The 20,227-nt window shown below is 59.8% G+C and overlaps 1 protein-coding gene across 30 annotated transcripts in view; it reads left to right on the top strand.

Annotated features, from left to right (window-relative positions):
- LOC105473779 (kinesin family member 1A) overlaps positions 1–20,227 on the top strand; it is a 108,744-nt gene that overhangs the window by 32,450 nt on the left and 56,067 nt on the right. For 12 of the 30 annotated variants that reach the window (XM_011727784.2, XM_024790393.2, XM_071073740.1 and 9 more), the window contains exons 4-15: positions 951–1,130; positions 1,877–1,942; positions 2,819–2,997; positions 4,222–4,333; positions 5,508–5,585; positions 6,205–6,270; positions 6,724–6,741; positions 14,737–14,812; positions 16,357–16,435; positions 17,388–17,530; positions 18,047–18,073; positions 19,462–19,670. In XM_011727784.2, the coding sequence (XP_011726086.1) occupies positions 951–1,130; positions 1,877–1,942; positions 2,819–2,997; positions 4,222–4,333; positions 5,508–5,585; positions 6,205–6,270; positions 6,724–6,741; positions 14,737–14,812; positions 16,357–16,435; positions 17,388–17,530; positions 18,047–18,073; positions 19,462–19,670 (1,233 nt within the window). Of the gene's footprint in view, positions 1–950; positions 1,131–1,876; positions 1,943–2,818; positions 2,998–4,221; positions 4,334–5,507; positions 5,586–6,204; positions 6,271–6,723; positions 6,742–12,097; positions 12,382–14,736; positions 14,813–16,356; positions 16,436–17,387; positions 17,531–18,046; positions 18,074–19,461; positions 19,671–20,227 lie in introns of those variants that run through there. The other 18 variants (XM_011727799.3, XM_011727798.3, XM_071073745.1 and 15 more) reach the window with 4 other exon arrangements.

The following is a 20,227-nucleotide window of genomic DNA, read 5'->3' as shown; positions in this document are numbered from 1 at the left end:
TCAGGGTCCCTCAACCTCTCTGAGCCGCTCATTCCTCTCTAACTGGGGTGAGGACCCCACCGTGCTCCCCTGCAAGGTCACCCTGAGCGGCCGGCCCATGCAGGGCCCCCAGAGAAGGCAGTGATGGAGGCTACAGGGACTGAGGGGCTTCAGCTCCCTGTGGGTAGTTTCTAGGGTCAGAACTGTGTCCGTCCACCTGCTGGTGACTTTTCCCCGGATGTCCCGAAGTCAGAATGCCCAAAGCTGACCCTGAGCCTGCCTGGAAGCTGTGCCCTCACTCTGGGAGCCCAGGAGACCCCTGGACTCTTCTCCTTCCCTCCTCCCCCATCCAGTCCACACTGAGCCCCGTCCTCCACCTGCCAGCTCCTGGACCCTTCTAGAAGACGTGCAGCCTCCTCATCTAAGCCCCTCATGTCTATATCTCAGCACCTGCCCCCCATAACAGCCCCAGGGTTCCCTGCTTCTGCCTTCCCCATCCAGTCCGTCCTCCTTCCAGGATGATCCCCAGCCAACCACCCTGTCCCCTGCCTAAAGTGCCCCGCTGCCCTCAGGACAGTGTCCAGGTGCCGTAGCCCAGCCTGTGGGGTCTCTGGGTCTTCGCACCCTGTCCCCATTCCCAGCTCTCGTCACCCCTGCTTGTCACAGTCACATGGAACTTACTTTGATTTTGAGGTCCCACCTTTGGGCCTTTCACATGCTGTTCCCTCTGCTGGAACCCATCCTGCCTCCTGCCTGGCCGGCCGCTCTTCATCCCTCATCTGGGACACAGAAGGCTCCTCCTCCAAGAAGCTACCCCACAAGGCAGGAGTAGGATGGGGGTTAGGCATCCCTCCCCGCTGTGCTGCCCTGGCACCCTGAGGCCCTGGGCACCCCCTGGCTCCACGGACATGAAGGGCTGACCCTCGGGTGCACCCAGCCTCCTGCAGCTTCATTCCTTCCTTGTCCTCCAGCCCGAGGACATCAACTATGCATCGCAGAAGCAGGTGTACCGGGACATTGGCGAGGAGATGCTGCAGCACGCCTTTGAGGGGTACAACGTGTGCATCTTCGCCTACGGGCAGACGGGTGCCGGCAAGTCCTACACCATGATGGGCAAGCAGGAGAAAGACCAGCAGGGCATCATCCCGCAGGCACGAGGCGGGGGGCAGGCGGGGGCAGCCCCGGTGGATGGGGCGGGACAAGCTGAGGCTGAGAACTCCAGGCCAGGCGCCCCTGAGAGCAGCCCCCAGAGAGCAGGGAGTCAGGAGGGGAAGGCCAGCTGGGTCAACGGTGGGATTGGGGCAGGTGAGAGCCAGATGTGGCTGTGAAGCTGCAGACCCAGGCCCTAGGTGCGGGAAGCGCCCTGGCCTTGGACAGGGTCCACCTTGATCATGTGCCTAAGACAGCAGCTGGGAGAGCCCTGGCTGGGGCAGCTGATCTCTGAGGGTGTGAGGGCTGGCAGTGTGGGCAGAGAGAGGTGCTCAGGACAGAGGTGACCAAACACCAGACACAGCAGTTCCTCATTTGCTGCAGGAACCGAGTCCCCAGCCATTCCCCTGGGCAGGTCTCTGGACCTGAGTTGGTCACTAGTACTTTGCCTGCTGAGGGAAGGGACGTGGCTGAGATGTCTGTAGGATGGCAGAGCCAGGGGGAGGGGTAGACGACACACAGGAAAGGATCAGATACCAGCCAGGGACCCCTGAGTTAAGAGGGAGACACTGGCTCCTCGGCTACAGACTTTCTCAGTGCCTTTACCATGATGTGTGTGGTGAGGGTGCAAGAGGGGCCTGAGAGGGTGGCATCCCGCCTGGCACAGGCTGCCCACAGCATTGCAAGGGGAGGGGATCCAGGGAGCAGCCCCAGCCGTCCCTGGCTGACTGTCCCCCCATTCCTGCAGCTCTGCGAGGACCTCTTCTCTCGGATCAACGATACGACCAATGACAACATGTCCTACTCGGTGGAGGTAGGGTCCCCCCGCCTGCTGTCGGCCTCTGGGGCAGGGCTGGGAATCCGGTGTGGCTGGCAGTGCTTTTCTGATGCAAAGTGAGTGCCCACCACGGGTCTGCGCACCCAGCTTGTCCCTCGCTCATTCAAGTGGCAGGCAAGACGACGGGCCTGGGCAGGGCTCGAGACCCCCAAAGCACAGAGCGATGAGGTGATCCCCACCTAGCAGGTGCTTCTCCAGCAGCTGCTCTGTGCTGGGGCAGGGACAGGCACCTCAGAGCTCAGGGCCTGGCCATGCCTGCTGTGGCGGGGTGGCCCTGGCATGCGTGTGTCCTAGAGCCCAGGATGGCCGTGGTGAGGGAGGCCGGATTGACACCCCTGCCTCGCACATACACACAGGAGCTGCAGACTGGGAGTCCGCTGCCCAGCAGGTGGCGCCCACCTTCTCACTCACGGGTCCTGATGGCGGCCCCCACCCCCTCACTCAGGGGTCCTGATGGTGGCCCCCACCCCCTCACTCAGGGGTCCTGATGTTGGCCCCTACTCCCTCACTCAGGGGTCCTGATGTTGGCCCCTACCCCATCACTTAGGGGTCCTGATGGTGGCCCCCACCTTCTCACTCAGGGGTCCTGACGGCAGCCCCCACCCCCTCACTCAGGGGTCCTGATGGCAGCCCCCATCCCCTCACTCAGGGGTCCTGACGGCAGCCCCCATCCCCGTCACTCGGGCCCAGCAGGCAGCCCCCCTTCTCACTCAGGGGTCCCCCCAGTGGCAGCCCCCGCCCTGTCACTCAGGGGTCCTGATGGTAGCCCCCACCCCCTCACTCAGGGGTCCCCCCAGTGGCAGCCGCACTCCCTGGTCTTAGGGGTCCTGACGGCCCGGCTCTGCCCTGCAGGTCAGCTACATGGAGATTTACTGTGAGCGTGTCCGTGACCTCCTGAACCCCAAGAACAAGGGCAACCTTCGCGTGAGGGAGCACCCACTGCTGGGGCCCTATGTTGAGGACCTCTCCAAGCTGGCTGTCACCTCCTACAATGACATCCAGGACCTCATGGACTCAGGGAACAAGGCCAGGTATGTGGGGGGACTCGCCGATCCTCCCTGCCCTCCTGTCCCGCCGCCTCTCCCCGGAGGAAGCCCCTTTGCCTCGGTCCTGGCCCTTTTCTGTAGGGTCCATCTGTGCCCCGTGGAGGTGTGGCCTCCTGAGCCTGAGGTCGTTCAGGCCTGTGCCAGCCCGAGAGAGGCCGAGGGCTCCCCCTGTGCAGGGGACACCGTCACCTTCATGGGGCTTCTCCTTCACGGGGGTCTGCGTCCTGCAGCTGAGGCACCCAGGGGCTGCTAGCAGCATCTGTGGCTGCTGCCTTGGTGGGGCAGCTGTTCTGCCAGTCCCAGGGGTCCAGATTCTGTGTGGGGGCCAGCGTGCTGGGGTCGGGGCATGTGGGGGGTGGTTGGCTGCACAGGGCTACAGCAATAAACAACCCGGCTCCTTGGCCTCTGCTGCCCCGGGCCTCCTGCCTGAGATGCCCTGGTTGTCATGGCAACAGACCCCCTCCGCCACCCAGGACTTCCTGAGGGTGAGGTGATGGTCCCTGTCACTCTCAGTTCCTGAGGTTGTGAGTCACACTCTGCGCCATCCTGCACCCCTTCGGTGGCCCCACAAGGGCCAGTGGGTGGGGGTGCTGTTCCTGATGAGGTCCACAGCGCACCGTGGCCGTCACTGTGACTCCTTGCTGGAGTGGGCCCTGGGTTGCCGCATGCCATCCGCTGAGTCTTGGGAGCCTTTCCTGAGGTCCCTGGCAGGTCAGGGTGGCATCGGGACCAACTCCAGGCCACCCTCAGCAGCCTTGGGCTTCCCGTTCTGGAGGACCGCCCTGCTGACCATGACATCTCCTGTGGGGTGTGGCAGGCTCCTTGGCTTCCCAGAGCCACGGGTGTGGGCCATGGTGGGGTGGACAGTGGACAGCCCCTTCCCCTCCCATATCATGGCCATGGAGGGCTCCTGCCCAGCTGGGCACTGCATGGGCTTCTCTGTGCCCAGGAGTGGGATGCTTCCCTAGCTACTGCTGCCCTGAATACACTAGGCAAGGGCTGGGGCTGAGGATGCCACTGTGGGCAGGTGGCCGTGGGCCTTGCTGGAGTCCTGGCAGGTGGGACCATCAGTGCCAGGACCGGCAGAGTGGCTCCTGGGGTCTGGGGGAGCTGCCCCCCGATGACCTGGTTTGGAGGGCTGGCACCACCGATGAACTTGCACCCGGCCACAGGACGAGGGGTAACCGTGTGTGGCTTTCTGCTCCTCAGGACCGTGGCGGCCACCAACATGAATGAGACCAGCAGCCGCTCCCACGCTGTCTTCAACATCATTTTCACCCAGAAGCGCCATGATGCAGAGACCAACATCACCACGGAGAAGGTGAGTGAATGGCCTCACAGGCGGTGCCACCGAGGGCAGTGGCTGGTGGTCGGGGTGGGGGTGGAGGTCAGGCCAGTGGGGGCAGCACAAGGACATTGGGCCCAATGCTGGCCTGTGCGGGGCGGGCAGTGTCCTCACACTTACACTGGCACCAGGTGCGGATGTCCCCCACCCTGCCCCAGAGGCCCTTCTCCCGTGCCTTGGTGTTCTCCACGGACCAGGCCAGGGGTCCGTCTTCTGGGGCTTTTGCCTGGACAGCCAGTCCAGGCTTCTAGGAGGGGCAGTGGGAGGGCACCCAGCCTCTCCCTGACCATCTCTGACTCTGCCCCCTGCCCTCGTGCCCCAGCCATCTAGGCCCGGGGGCACCTCAGCCATCTCCCGGTTGGGGGCTCGTTCAGGCAGCCGCGTGGGGAGCACAAAGGTGCTGAGTGGAGGGAGGACTGCTCAGTCCCAGATGGTGCTGGAGGTCTGCCAGGCACATCCTCCTGACCGGGACTCCATCAAACAGTGAGCGGGGTCTCAGGATGGCTGAGGTGGGTTGGGGGACAGACGGGGGTGAAGCTGGATGAGGTCGGCCCAACTGCCTGCCCTGCTGCCCTCGCTTGTGGGCACTGAGGGGGTCCTGCGGTATCTGTGGGCAAGTCCTGCCCTGCAGCTGTGGCTCAGGAGGGGCCGGGCCTCTCGGTGCAGGGCCTCCCACCCCAGGCTGCAGGTGCCCCTGTCGGGAGCCTGGCTGGTGCCCACTTCGCTAGGTGCAGCCATGGCCCGTGAGGTGGCTGAGCAGGGCCAGGGCCTCCTGGAGCTGGGTTCCAATCCCACCACGGACACTGAGCACCATCTGTGGAAGTGAGGACAGTGACAGTCGCACCTCATGGGTGCCGTGGGGAGAGAGTGCGCCCTTGTGTGAAAAGCGCCTGGCGTGTGGTGGCAGCGCCCATGCTCCCCTGGGGAGGTGGCTGTGCACTCATTCGGGCAGGGCGTGGGGAGAGCTGGGACGGAGGTGCAGGTGGAAACTGTGGGGTCAGGACTGCTGGGCCTGGGGAGGGGTGGCGCCTTGTGGAGGGGACGCTTGGCTGGGGCTCCTTCAGCAGCCATGGAGATCTTGCCCAGGGGTCCTGGGACGCCCCCGTGCATCTTGCGGCCTCTCGTGCATGTGACGCGTCTGCTGTTTCAGGTGAGCAAAATCAGCCTGGTGGACCTGGCTGGGAGCGAGCGGGCCGACTCCACGGGAGCCAAGGGCACACGCCTCAAGGTAGGGACCATGCCGCCATGCAGGGACTGCAGTGGGTCCCGTGTCCACACCTGGCCTGCTACAGGGTGGGCGGCAGGAGGGCTCTGTTGGGGTCCCGGGGGCCTGGGCCACCCTGAGGATGAGCCCGCTCAGGGAGGGTGGGCATAGGCTGGGGTCTTGGGCTGCCAGCAACTGAGGGTTGTGCCTGGGGCACCAGCGCTGGGCACACAGGTCAGGGGCTTGGCGGGACGGTGGTCTGTTTCGGGCCCCGAGGATTTTGCGCCAGAGGCCGGGGCACCCCTGGGAAAGCAGTGCCAGGGTCAGGAAGGAGTGTGTTTCCTCGATCCCCGCTGACCTCAGCACCTGATGTTTGGGCAGGGGCCCCGGAAGCGTTTCAGGGGGACACGGGATGGTCTCAGGGTTTTCATGGCACTGAGGGCAACACTGGGAGACGTGCTCCCGGCCAGAGGCTCCAACTGGCTTTCTGCCAGGGCACCCCATGTCTCTGTGGCCCCAGGGAGCAGCAGCTGCGGTGGTGGCCTCCACTCCACACCGTACAGGTCCACGCAAGGCGTCCCTCCAGAGCAGGAGTCCCCAGGGGTCCCCGGTGTCCCAACCCCACTGTCTTTTCTGCCCACAGGAGGGCGCCAACATCAACAAGTCGCTGACCACCCTGGGCAAGGTCATCTCTGCCCTGGCTGAAATGGTGAGTGGCCCAGCCCGGCTTCTGCAGCCAGACCCCGGGGGTCTTCGGGGACCCTATCCTGCCCCTGTCACCCATTTCCAGGCCATGTGTCCGGGAGGTGGCTGGGTTCAAGGGAGAGCCCAGAGATGGCCAGAGTATCACATGCTGGAGAAGGGGTAGTGGCCCTGGTTTCTCCCGGGACCCTCAGTTTCCCCGCCTGTAAATTGGGGCTGTAGCCACGGTTGGCCCCGTGCAGCAGGCAGCCCTGTCCCCCAGCACCACCAATGGCCTGGGCTAGGGAAGGGCAGCCCTGGGGGGATCCTGCCCCGGGGGAGCTGCTGTCAAGGAGACCACGGGGCGGTAGAGCCTGAGTCACGGCCGGGGCAAGGGAGCTGGGCCACCTGCTCTTCCGCCCCCACAGCCTGCGCCAGCCTCGCTCCTGGCCTCAGCCTCTCTCTGTCTCTTCCTTTTCAGGACTCCGGACCCAACAAGGTAAGTGGCTTCCTTCAGCCCTGGGGCGGGGGCTGGAGGCTGGTGGTGGCGTCTGCATTGGCGCCCTGTGGTGAGGGGCGGGGTGGGCAGTGAGTGCGCTGGGAGATGGGCGACATGGGGGTGGATCCCGGGAAGGAAGAAAACAAGTGTGGGAGGCCCCATGAGGTGCCTTGTCTGCGTGGACACAGGGCGTCTGGGGTGGCCTCATGGCAGGGCCTGGGACAGAGACTGCTGGGAGACGCTGAGGTGGGAAAGGGTGGCCTGGGGGGCGTGGGGGCCCTGGGATGAGCTGAGAGGGGCGCGGAGGAGCCCCTCGGGCATGGAGGGGGCTGGGGAGCCATGAGAGGAAGAGGGTGACAGGCGTGCTAGACTCCGAGCAGCCATAGGTGTGACGGGGCCAGGGCGGGGAGACGAGCATGTGTGGAGTGGGCGGTGCCACGGAGGGTGCCATGTGTGAAGCTGCCTGGGGCGAGGCTGGGGACTGTGTGAGGAACCGCGTGGGCAGCCGTGAAACCGTTCGAGGGACCGGGCAGGAACGGAGTGAGCCAGCGTGGGAATGTGTGAGACAGGGTTAGCGGGCGCCACTGTGAGGAGTCGCGACGTGCTCACTGGGAAACGCACTGGGAACTTGGCAGTGGCTCCCTGGGGACAGAGAACTGTGTGAATTGTGAAGAGCTGTGTGGGCCTGTGTGAGGAGTTCCAAGAGACTAAGAACACATGTGAGGCTGTATGAAGAACTGTGAGAAGGTGTGGGAACTGAGTGGGGAACTGTGGAGAATGGTGTGGGGGACCCGAGTGGGAGCCAGGTGAGGAACTGAGGGCCGTATGGGGAACTGCGTGAGGAACTGTGTGGGAACGGGAGAGGAAGCGTGTGGGAAACGGCATGAGACACTGCGTGGGACTGTGTGAGACTGAGAACCTGTGTGGGGAATTGCGTGTGGAGTGGAGTGAACTGTGAGAAGCTGTGATAACCGTGTGGAACTGTGAGGGAATGGCGTGGAGTGGCGTGGAGCAGCGTGGGGAGGGAGGAGAGAACGATCCGCTGTGCAGATTGTGTGGGACTGTGAGGAACTGTGTGGAACTGCTTGTGGAGTTGTGTGTGGAACTGTGTGTGGAACAGTGTGTGTGGAGCTGTGTGTGTGGAACTGTGTGTGGAACTGTGTGTGTGGAGCTGTGTGTGTGGAGTTGTGTGTGTGGAGCTGTGTGTGGAGAGCTGTGTGTGGAACTGTGTGTCTGGAGGTGTGTGTGGGGAGCTGTGTGTGTGGAACTGTGGAGCTGTGTATGAGGAACTGTGTGTGTGGAACTGTGTGTGGAGCTGTGTGTGTGGAGCTGTTTGTGTGGAGCTGTGTGTGTGGAGCTGTGTGTGGAGCTGTGTGGGGAGCTGTGTATGTGGAACTGTGTGTGTGGAACTGTGTGAGGCGCTGTGTGGGGAGCTGTGTGGGGAGCTGTGTGTGTGGAGCTGTGTGTGGAGCTGTGTGTGTGGAACTGTGTGTAGAACTGCGTGTGGAACTGTGTGTGTGGAGCTGTGTGTGTAGAACTGTTTGGGGGGCTGTGAGGGGAACTGTGTGTGGAGTTTTGTGTGGGGAACTGTGTGTGGAGCTGTGTGTGTGGAGCTGTGTGTGTGGAGCTGTTTGTGGAGCTGTGTGTGGGGAACTGTGTGTGTGTAGCTGTGTGTGTGGATCCGTGTGTGGGGAGCTGTGTGGGGAACCATAGGAACTGTGTGTGGAGCTGTGTATGTGGAACTGTGTGTAGAGCTGTGTGTGGAGCTGTGCATGTGGAACTGTGTGTGTGGAGCTGTGTGTGTACAACTGTTTGGGGAGCTGTGTGGGGAACTGTGTGTGGAGTTGTGTGTGTGCAGCTGTGTGTGGGGAACTGTGTGTGGAGCTGTGTGTGTGGAGTTGTGTGTGGGGAGCTGTGTGGGGAGCTGTGTGTGTGGATCTGTGTGTGGGGAGCTGTGTGGGGAGCTGTTTGTGGAGCTATGTGTGGGGAACTGTGTGTGTGTAGCTGTGTGTGTGGATCTGTGTGTGGGGAGCTGTGTGGGGAGCTGTGTGGGGAGCCTGCAGAGAACTGTGTGGCCAACTATGTCAGAAGCCGGAAGAACCTGTGTGAGGACCAGAGGAAGAAATGCCTCAGGAACCATGGGGGGAACTTGAGAAACTCTGGGGGCCTGAGCAGAGCTGCGTGGGAACATGAGGAGCTGTGCGTGGCACCGGGAGAGGAAGTGTGTGCCACAGGGTGGGGAGCTATGTGGAATCACGTGAGGGAACCGTGCAGAGCTGTCTGTGGAGCTATGGGAGAAGCTCTGTGGGAAAGTATGTGAGGAACCGTGTGAGGAATTGCGTGGGGAACTGTGGGAGGATTTGTGAGAAGCTGAATGTGATCGTGTAGGGAAGGCAGGGAACCAGGTGGGAAGCGTTTGGGGAAACCGCTTGGGGGAAGTGTACGCTCATGTGGGTACCCACGTCAGGGCTCCGTGGAGCTGGAGATGCGTGTACTCTGAGGACCTGTGAAAATGGGAGCAGAGGTGTGTGGAGTGGTGTGGGGCCGCGTGGGAATTGCGTGAGGGAACGCTGAGGAGCCATGTGGCTGCTCGGGGAGCAGTGGTGAGCTGTGAGAAACTGCGCGGAGCCAGGTAGGCGGCTGCTGGGAAAGGCATGGGGAACCACGTGAACGCTACGTCAGGGATTTGGGGGATCTGTGGAAATGTGGAGGAAACGGGGGGGAAGTGTGCGGGAACACGGAGGAACTTGCCAGGGCCTGAGAGGAGCCGCGCGAGCCCCCGTCTGAGGTATTGTGAGAGGACCCACTTGAGAAACTGTGTGCAGAACTGTGCGAAACTATGAAAGTGGGTGAAACGGGGCTGTGTGGACCTGTGTGGAATGCTGTGGAGAGCTGTGTGAAAAACAGAAGCACTGTGGGGCATGGGGAGGCCTAAGGGGAAATGTGGCAGCCTGTGTGCAGAGCCGTGTGGGAAACTGAAGAACTGGGAGGCAGTGCATGTGGCCACGTGAGGAGCCACAGAACCGTGTGAGGAAGTGTGTGAGCCGGTGTGGAGAAGTGCAGGAACTGTGAGGAACTTTGTGGGAACTGTAAGGAACTATGAGGAACTGTGTGGAACTGTAAGGAACTAAGTGTGAAACTGTGAGGAACTGTGAGGAACTGTGTGGAACTGTGAGGAACTGTGAGGAACTGCATGAAACTGTGAGGAATGGAGTGTGGAACTGTGAGGAACTGTGTGGGACTGTGTGGAACTGTGAGGAACCATGTGGAACTGTGAGGAACTGTGAGGAATTGAGTGTGGAACTGTGAGGAATTGAGTGTGGAACTGTGAGGAATTGAGTGTGGAACTGTGAGGAACTGAGTGTGGAACTGTGAGGAACTGAGTGTGGAACTGTGTGGAACTGTGAGAAACTGTGAGGGACTAAGTGTGGAACTGTGAGGAACTGAGTGGAACTGTGAGGAACTGAGTGTGGAACTGTGAGGAACTGTGTGTAACTGTGTGGAACTGTGAGGAACTGAGTGTGGAACTGTGAGGAACTGTGTGGAACTGTGTGGAACTGTGAGGAACTGAATGTGGAACTGTGTAGAACTGTGAGGAACTGAGTGTGGAACTGTGAGGAACTGTGTGGAAGTGGGAGGAACTGGGTGGGAACTGTGTAGAACTGTGAGAAACTGTGAGAGACTAAGTGTGGAACTGTGAGTAACTGAGTGTGGAACTGAGGGTGGAACTGTGAGCAACTGCGAGGAACTGGGTGTGGAACTGTGAGCAACTGTGAGGAACTGACTGTGGAACTATGAGGAACTGTGTGGAACTGAATGTGGAACTGTGTGGAACTCAGTGTGGAACTGTGAGGAACTGAATGTGGAACTATGTGGAACTATGAGGGACTAAGTGTGGAACTGAAGAACTGAGTGTGGAACTGCGAGGAACTGAGTGTGGAACTGTGTAGAACTCAGTGTGGAACTGTGAGGGACTGAGTGTGGAACTGTGTGGAACTGTGAGGAACTGAGTGTGGAACTGTGAGGGACTGAGTGTGGAACTGAGAGGAACTGAGTGTGGAACTGTGAGGAACTGAGTGTAGAACTGTGAGGAACTGAGTGTGGTACTGAGTGTGGAACTGTGTGGAACTGAGTGTGGAACTGTGAGGAACTGAGTGTGGTACTGAGTGTGGAACTGTGAGGAACTGAGTGTGGAACTGTGAGGAACTGAGTGTAGAACTGTGAGGAACTGAGTGTGGTACTGAGTGTGGAACTGTGTGGAACTGAGTGTGGAACTGTGAGGAACTGAGTGTGGTACTGAGTGTGGAACTGTGTGGAACTGAGTGTGGAACTGTGAGGAACTGAGTGTGGTACTGAGTGTGGAACTGTGTGGAACTGAGTGTGGAACTGTGAGGAACTGAGTGTGGTACTGAGTGTGGAACTGTGAGGAACTGTGTGGAACTGTGTGGAACTGAGTGTAGAACTGTGAGGAACTGAGTGTGGAACTCAGTATGGAACTGTGTGGAACTGTGAGGAACTGAGTGTGGAACTGTGAGGAACTGAGTGTGGAAGTGAATGTGGAACTGTGAGGAACTGAGTGTGGAACTGTGAGGAACTGAGTGTGGAAGTGAGTGTGGAACTGTGAGGAACTGAGTGTGGAACTGTGAGGAACTGAGTGTAGAACTGTGAAGAACTGTGAGGAACTGAGTGTAGAACTGTGAAGAACTGTGAGGAATTGAGTGTGGAACTGTGTGGAACTGTGAGGAGCTGAGTGTAGAACTGTGAAGAACTGTGAGGAACTGAGTGTGGAAGTGAGTGTGGAACTGTGAGGAGCTGAGTGTAGAACTGTGAAGAACTGTGAGGAACTGAGTGTGGAACTCAGTATGGAACTGGTGGGACTGTGAGAAACTGTGAGGGACTAAGTGTGGAACTGTGAAGAACTGTGTGGAACTGTGAGGAACTGGGTGGGAACAGTGAAGCGCTGTGGGGGAACCGTGAGGAGCCATGTGGAATGGCATGTGTGGGAACGGGGTGAACAGTGAGAATGGCCTGAGGAACTGTGTGGAAAGTGTGCGTGGAGTCGCATTAGGGATGGCGTGAAGGGTTGTGTGAGGAACCGTGTGAGGAACTGTATGAGGAATGGCGGGGGGAGCTGTTTGAGAAGTGGTAGGGAACGGTGAGGAACCGTGTGTGGAACTGGGTGCAGAACTGTGAGGAAAGCCGTAGAGACCTGTGCGAGGGGTTGTCCGGGAGTGTGGGGAGCTGGATGGGAAACTCGGGAACTGCTGGGCGCTGCGTGGCGCTGTGTGACCCCGAAGGAAGTGTGTGGAATGGGGTGGGGCGCTGGGTGGGGACTGGGGCAGAGCTGAAGGGGTTTTCGGGGAGCTGCGTGGATGCTGTGAGGACCGTGGGACACTGAGAAGCCTGTCTCTGTGTGTGGAACGCTGTGCGGGAGCTGCGAGCCCCTGTGGGGAACTCGGAGAAACGGAGGATTGTGGGAGGCGTCCCGTGGGGAGCCGTGTTGTGCAATGTTTGAGGAACGTGAGAAACTTCTGGGGAACTGTGAGGAACTGTGAGATCAAGAGTGTCAGGGACGGGAGGATTTGCGTGTGGAGAATGGTGAAGAACGCGTGTGTAACGAGGCCCTGCGTGGAGATCCAGGTGAGGATCGGGTGGAACTGTGCAAAGAACTCCACAGAGAACTGTGACAGAATTGCGTGTGGAACTTGTGGGAACACATGACGAACGGTGTGACCGGCAGCCATCGCATGGGTGGAGTCCGCGTTCGAGTGACTGCCGTTTTCCATAATGGAGGAATAAAGGGGGAAGCAGGAGGAGCTGCGTGAAGAACCGTTTGGAGAAACGGGAGGAGCTGCGTGGGGAGGCGGGAGGAACTGAGGCACTGTGTGGCGAGCTGCAAGCAGCCGCGTGGGAACCGCGCGGGGAATGGCGGGAGCTCCTTGAGGGACTGAGTGCTTGAGGGTGCGGGACTGAGATGTGGAACCACCGCGTGGGAAGTGCGTGACTGGCTGTGTGAGGGACTGGGAGGAAAAGTGCGAGGGACCCTGCGAGGGACAGTGACAGAGACACTTGAATTAGCCGAGTGAGAGAGTTTTCGAGGAACTGGTTGAGGAACAGGGCCCGGGGCAGGGAGGCGAGGCCGGCAGGAGCCGGGCGGATCTGAGGATGGGAGGCCGTTCCCGCCTGTCAGGAGCTGCCTGGCCCAGCTTCAGTGGGCAGCAGCGGGTGGGTTTTCAGCAGGGCTCACAGCGTCTGCTTTAGCCGAGGATGGGTCCTCAGGCCTGCGTGCTGCCCGAAGGATAGGTCGGGAGCAGGGCGGCCTGGTGCGCCAGTCAGGATGGAAGGTCAGCGTTCCAGGCTTGACATGGTGGATGGAGGCTGGGGGACCGAGAAGGGAGAACAGGGTGGTCCTGGGAGATGGCGGAGCACGACTGGACAGAGAAGTGGTGAGGGAGCAGGAAACCCAGGGGGCTGCTGGGCTCCTTGCTGAAATGGCTGAATGACTGGAGGACATTTATGTGGAAGCAAGGAATATGACACATGGCAGAGAATTCACCCTCAGGAATTAAATAATCAGAAACCAAACTAGAGGCCGGGCGCGGTGGCTCACGCCTGTAATCCCAGCACTTTGGAAACCCAAGGTGGGCGGATCATGAGGTCAAGAGATCGAGACCGTCCTGGCCAACATGGTGAAATCCTGTCTCTACTAAAAAAAAAATACAAAAATTAGCCGGGCATGGTGGCGTGCGCCTGTAATCCTAGCTACTCAGGAGGCTGAGGCAGGAGAATTGCTTGAACCCAGGAGGTGGAGGTTGCAGTGAGCTGAGATTGTGCCACTGTACTCCAGCCTGGCGACAGAGGGAGACTCCATCTCAAAACAAAAACAAAAACAAAAGAAAACTAGAAATAGAGTAGAGTTAGTCCCTACCAAGTTTCCAAAGAAAAAAGAAAGCAGTCGGTTGTGCTGCTGAGCTGCAAGATGGACACCCTGAAACCCTGCTCGTGGAGAAGCCAGTGCAGCATTCGGGACCCTCTTTGACAGGGAGTCTCAAGAGCTTTCAAATTTTATGTGCCCTGTGGAGCTTCTCCTGGGGTTGTCTTCAAGAACAATGATGTCTGTGTGTGCACCCAGCCCTTGAGGTGGCATCTATGTGCATGTCCTGGGGTGCAGGCTCCAGGGCCAGAGACCTTGTCTGCCGGCCCAGCAGGCACTCTGCAAATGCTTCGTAAGCCAATGCATACGTGAACCAGTAGACATTGGAAGTCACTGAAACCCACAATTAGTGGGATCATTAAGTCAGTCAGAGTGTCCATCAGAAGCAATTCCTGGCAGCCATTATGTGGATGGAGTCCGTATTTTAAAGAGCCAATGAAGTAGCAAGAGCATGGAGAATGCTTCATTCTGAGGGGAGGGATGGGAGAACAGGCTGTTAGAGGAAGGCCTGTGAGCTGGCCTCTGCAGGACCATAGGGAGTTTGATGGAGGAGAGGGCAGGTGAACTCTGTGTGAAGGGGAGATTTAAGCTGGCAGGGAGGTAAGTGTGGCAGAGGCCACAGAGGCCTGGAGGGCCACATTTAGCTGTGGGGCCTTTTCCCTTGGGTCAGAAAGAGTCGCTGATGGTGTTCGAGGAGGGGCCATGGGCTCAGATGGATCCTTCAGACAGAGTAAAGGGAGGACACACTTGCTGGTGACCTCAGCACTCCTGGCTGGTGTCCAGCTGGGTGGCCCAGGGGCAGCAGGGATGGACGAAGGAGGAACCTGAAGGATGTGCTAGCAAATCCCTGACTGTGGCCTAGAGGAGGCCTCTGGGGTGGTGCCCTGGGGTCTGGGCAGGGAGAGGCCTGAGCAGTCTGAGAACGTGTCCAGCAGAGCGGGTCCCGCCCCCTGCCCAGCCTCCAGCTTTGAGGACCCACTTGGCAGGGCCTGCACTGGCCCCTCCCTTTCACTTCCTCTCTAGTGGGCTCGGACTTGACCTTGAATGTTCCTCCCCCACAGAACAAGAAAAAGAAGAAGACAGATTTCATTCCGTACCGAGATTCCGTGTTGACCTGGCTCCTCCGGGAAAACCTGGGTGAGAACTTGTGGGTCTGCCTGTCCCCAGGGCTCTGATCCCACCCTGGGTTGTGCCCTTCTTCCCCACTGAGGGGGTGCCCAGTTGCCAGGAGGCCTCTCACCCTTTCTTGGCTGAGACTGGGAGGTGAACCTGGAGGGTCCAGTCAGTTCATGGCCCTTCTGGAGGGCCTGGGGCAGTGGCCAGCAGTGGGCTAATGAAGCAAGTGTGGGAACCAGGATGGCCCAGGTGGCGGCACAGCACACACCTGCCTATGTCAGTGATCTGGGTCAGGTGGGCTGTGATACCCAGGCCAAGTATTCACCCTTCTCTGGGCCTTGGTTTCCCCATCTGTCACAGGGGATCTCTGCTTGCTGGGTTTTGAGGGGCTGCCATAAACCTCCTCCTCCCCATTTGAGTTCTGAGCAGTGAGAGTTAGATGGGGAGGTGGGAATTGAAATGCACCCGACGCTGCTCCCGTCCATCCCAGAATAGCCTCAGAGTCTTCCCCAACTGCATTTACAGCTGATGCCCAGGGAGGCAAACTGAGTCTTGTACTGACCTAGTGACCGTAGATGACTGGGGGTCCCTGGCCTCCCTCAGCTGCATGGCTGAGGTGTGCAGAGCCCTGGCTGACCACCTCTGCACCCCACAACTAGCCATGCTGCTCCCCAGCTCAGACCAGTAATGCAGATCGCAGCAGGCCTGCGGATGGATGGGCCCCGCTGAGAGAGGAGGAGAGTGTGTTCCTTCACCTGAGATGTGGGCTGGGAAGGAGCCCCCTGCTCCAGGCACACCCAGGTTCATCCCCAGGGCGGGGGCAGGGGAGTCCTCCCATGGAACCTTTCCTAGGGCCCGTGTGTCATGTGCCCAGCCCTTCACACTGTCTCTTCAGTGCCTACAGGGACTCATCAGGGACCCATGCCCTGGGGACACGGCCCTAAGGATACACAGTTTCCTGGGGTCAAGCAGGCAAGATCATCTGTCTAGACTTGAAGTACCACCAGGCAGCAGTCCTGAGGGCTGGGGTGGAGTCAGTGGTGATCTTTTCTGACTGCTGAGGTCACCTAGACAGGATTCCCTGAAGAGAAAGAACACAGTCTGTTCCTCAGGCCACGCATTACCTGATGCTGGGATCCTACTAACCTGGGCCAGGAATCTGATGTTGAATACTGAGGAATGTGTTTCAAATGAAAATGATAGAAGTGCTTGAAAAAATTATTGAACATAAGTGGTATTTATTTTGGAGTAAATACTTTAACACCCTCCACAACTTTTCCTCTCTGCTTTGGGGAAAGGAAGGCCTGATTGTTGTAAAATGGCCCCAAATGTGAGAAAAACACAAGTAGAAGAGAAATAATAGCAGTGCCTGGTGCAGAGATGAAGGGGCAGCCAAGGAAGGCCAGGTCCTTACAGTTGTCTGTGTTCATGGGGATAAGCCTGTGACTCAGTTTACCTCTCTGGGCCTCAGCCTCCCCATCTGTAAATGTGGGGGGATGGGGGGAGCAGTCATAGCACTGGGGCCTAGATCCCCCTCTGGGCATAACCTGGTCTTCTTCCCACAGGCGGTAACTCAAGGACAGCTATGGTGGCAGCCCTGAGTCCTGCAGACATCAACTACGACGAGACCCTCAGCACGCTGAGGTGAGTTCTCCAGGGAGACACTCTGCTCCCTGGGACTCTCCAGGGGAGCTCTGCTCCCTGCTCCCTGGTCTTGGGGGATGGATCCTCCCATGCTTGAATTAAGAGTGTCAGTGAGCAGGGACGACTCTTTGTGAGGGGTATACCCTGGACTCTGTGAGGCTGGAAGGGACTGTTCTGGGGCTCCTGGGCCTGCATGGGCCCTGTTCCATTCCCTCCATGGAGCCTTTGAGGGTGTGCTTTGGGGCTGCGGGTAGCCCAGGGCCCTGTGGCACCGGACTGGGAGAGCTGTGCCTGCTAGGCGAAGCAGTTTACACTCACCTGCCGGCCGGGGTAACCACTGGGGATTTTTAGATAGCAAAGGGGGCATAGGTGTGTCTTATGGGCAAGTGAGCACCTGGGGTGGGGAGCCTGGGCTCCTAGCCGTGCTAGAGGCTGCTCGGTTGTTTGGGTCAGTGGTCTCTCCTCTCTTTTGACCGTGCACCACCAGTGCTTAAGAGAAACAAAGGGCGTGTGTCCCAATAGAGGTTCATGTACTAGCTGGAAATGTAGACGTATGCATCAGCCGATACACAGTGTGGACAAAAGCCTACGTACACGTAGCTGTTCTCACATTTTTCCGTTGGACTTTGTCCCTCTACCCTGGGACCACTGGGGGAGAGGACACCACGCTGTCCCTTCTCCCCTGGGCCTCAGTTTCCCCAAGCGGGTGAGCTGTAACTGGGTGACCTCCCCTATAAGTCTCCTCTGGCCTCTGTGGCCCCAAATGCCCTCCCCAGAGACTTGCTATGGGGGCGATTTCTCACTCTGTGCCAGGCTGTGCTGGCTCAGGTCCACCTCTGGCCTGGCTGCTGAGCCTGAAAGGCTGGGTCTTAGGCAGAGCTCTGGGCACCCTTGGGACCTGCCAGGTGTGGACCTGTCCTGAGCACAGCCCACAGACCCCTCTGCCACCCAGGTATGCTGACCGGGCCAAGCAGATCCGCTGCAATGCTGTCATCAATGAGGACCCCAACAACAAGCTGATCCGTGAGCTGAAGGATGAGGTGACCCGGCTGCGGGACCTGCTGTACGCCCAGGGTCTTGGCGACATCACCGACAGTGAGTGCCTGCACCAGCCTGTCCTGGACAGGGTTGTGGGGCCTCAGGCTCAGGGGCCTTGCAGGTCATCACATCGTCTCTCCTGGGGCCACCACTTTGCTGGCTGCAGTCTGGGCTGTGGCAGCTCCACACGGCTCCCAGAGCCCCTCTGGGCCAAATCCCTGTCCCTGCTCCGTGTTCCTGGGCAGAACTGCCTCTGGGTGGGAGGCCGGGCGGGGGCCCTGGACAAGGGCAAGTTTCCTGGCCTTGGCCTGGATGGTACCGCATGGTTTGGGTTCAATGCTGATGCAAGTGGGCCACAGACGGCTCCCCTGGAAGCCCCATAGGCAGGCTGTGGGTGCTGGGGTCACAGCGGCCCCCCGTGTTCTGGAGCTGAAGACCTTCACCACCTGCTTGTGGCCACTCACCCACTGCTGGCCACCCTGGCCTGTGAAAGGCGTGCCTGACCCTCTGGAGACAAACCTGTTCTTCTGTTTCTTTGTCTCTCCCCCTCCCCCACGCTTCCCTCCCCCGTAGCCAACACTGTGCCTGGAGGACCCAAATGTGTGTATTCCCTTTGCTGCTCTCTGCATCTCTGCTTCCAGCCCCAGCCAGCATGAGGGCCTAGGGCGGCACGGGCAGGGAGGGGTGAACCCCAGGGCACCTGCTCTGCTTTCTTCTCCTTTTTGGGGGCAGAAAGCACTGCTCTCGCTCAGTCACAGGGCCCTGCTGGTAGATGTGGGACTCTGTCTGCCTCTGAGCCCACACTCCTGGCTCATTCCTACTCATGGTCTACATGAGAAACCAAGGCAACAGGGGAGTCAGGGTGTGGCTGAGGCCTTCTCAGGCTAAACGTGGCCGAGGTCAGGCCCTGTGACCCCCCGTGCACCCAGAGGCCTGCGAAGGTCAGGATATCAGCACCAAAGGGCCAGGAGGGCTGGAGGGACTGTCCTGTCCCCAGCTCTTGGCTCAGGCCTCCGTCTGCAATGCCATTTCTCCAGCTGACCTGACCCCCCACGCCCGGGCCCTCTACTCTGGAAATGCCACAAGCTCAGCTTTCACAGTGGATGCTGCCAAATCCCGCCCAGCCTTTGTGCCTCCTGGCCTTGGGCCTGGCTCCATGGGGCTCAACGCCTCCCCGAGCCCGGCTGCAGGGCGCCCTCCACTTCCCCCACACCCCATGTGGTCCCGTGCTTGCTGCTGCTCTGCTGTGTGTTTGCTTCTGCTAGGAGACCCCTGGCACCACCCACTCCAGAGATGTCACAGCCCTACCTCCCGGGCCTTGGGGATACATGAGGCCTAGGCTGGTGGGTGAGCTCCTTGTGGTGGAGGGGAAGGGCCTCCCTCTTGAGGGTCCCATGTTCACCTCCTCCAGGATGGTCTCTGGGCCAATTTCCACGTCAGTGGGCTGAACAGTTAGTGCAGCCCGGCCCTACAGCTCAGGGGTGTGTGGTGTCCCAGGCTGACAGTGGGTGCGAGGGGTGGGAGGACAAGCGTGGGGGTCTGTACGGGGCACTGCTGGGTGACCATGCCAAGCCAGTGGACAGGGCGGGAAGATGCAGGGAGGACAGGCTCCCAGCCCTCAGGTGCGGGGGCTGCAGGGCGGCCTGGCAGTGGGACCTGGAGTGCAACTGAGGGAAAGCAAGAAGCCTGGTGCAGGGGGTGCAGGGGAGCTCCAGGGTGCCCAGGGCCATGCCACGCTGCTGCTGGGGAGGGCAGGCCTGGGGAGCAGGCGGGCAAGTGGGCGCCACTGCCAGCCCGGTCCCATCATAGGCAAGGGGTGGCAGGAAGGCCTTGCATGCGCTTGTCCTGGGCCGGGCAGGGCTGCTGTGCCTTGTTGGTGGTTTCTGTTTCTTGCCTTCTCTGAGCCCCACCTCTTACTTTTTCCCATCTTCATCTTTTTTCTCTCCCTCCCTCTGTCTGTCTGCCTGCCCTACCCCTCCTCCCCATAGACGTGTCCGACCTTGAGAACAATAACCTTAACCGTGGCGGGACGGTGAATGAAGCCCCTGACCCTCTCTCCACAGTGACCAATGCCCTGGTGGGTATGAGCCCCTCATCCTCGCTCTCAGCCCTGTCCAGCCGCGCAGCCTCCGTGTCCAGCCTCCACGAGCGCATCTTGTTTGCCCCAGGCAGCGAGGAGGCCATTGAAAGACTGAAGGTGAGGGCACTACTTGGGGCTTCGCTTCGGGGTGTCAGACTCTGGGAGTGGGGAGCTCGGAGGAATTAGAGGCACCTTGCCCTCCTGGGCACAGCCTATCCTCATAGGTCCATTGTGGAGCACCAACAGGAGCCTCTGGCGTGTGGCCACCCAGGTGCCCTGTGTCCTGTCTCTAGACCACCCATAGCAGTCAAGGCAACCAGTTCACTCAGGGGTCCCCAGGCTGTGGGCTGCACAACACTCAGCTGCTGGACAGGAAATGCCCCTGCAGGACCCTAGACCTGGGTGTCTGGATGGCCTGTGCCCCCACCCATGCCACGCCTGGACCAGGGAAGCTCCAAGAATGAATGTCCAGGACTGAGACTCTTCCTTTCGAGTCTTTAATTGTGTGAGTGGGCGCTTGTTCAAGGACCAGTGAGGTGGATGGCATCTGTGGGTGGAGAGGAGTCTCGCCCCTCCCCACCCCACAGCACCCCCTCCACTGGTGACTGCCCTAGGTCACAGCAGCTTCCTGGCTGGCGTCCTATAGAGTTACACTCCCTGAGGAGGGTGGTGAG

Source organism: Macaca nemestrina, chromosome 11, assembly GCF_043159975.1.
Source record: "Macaca nemestrina isolate mMacNem1 chromosome 11, mMacNem.hap1, whole genome shotgun sequence".
NCBI classification, from domain to species: Eukaryota; Metazoa; Chordata; class Mammalia; order Primates; family Cercopithecidae; genus Macaca; species Macaca nemestrina.
This window is presented reverse-complemented; position numbering and strand designations above follow the sequence as displayed.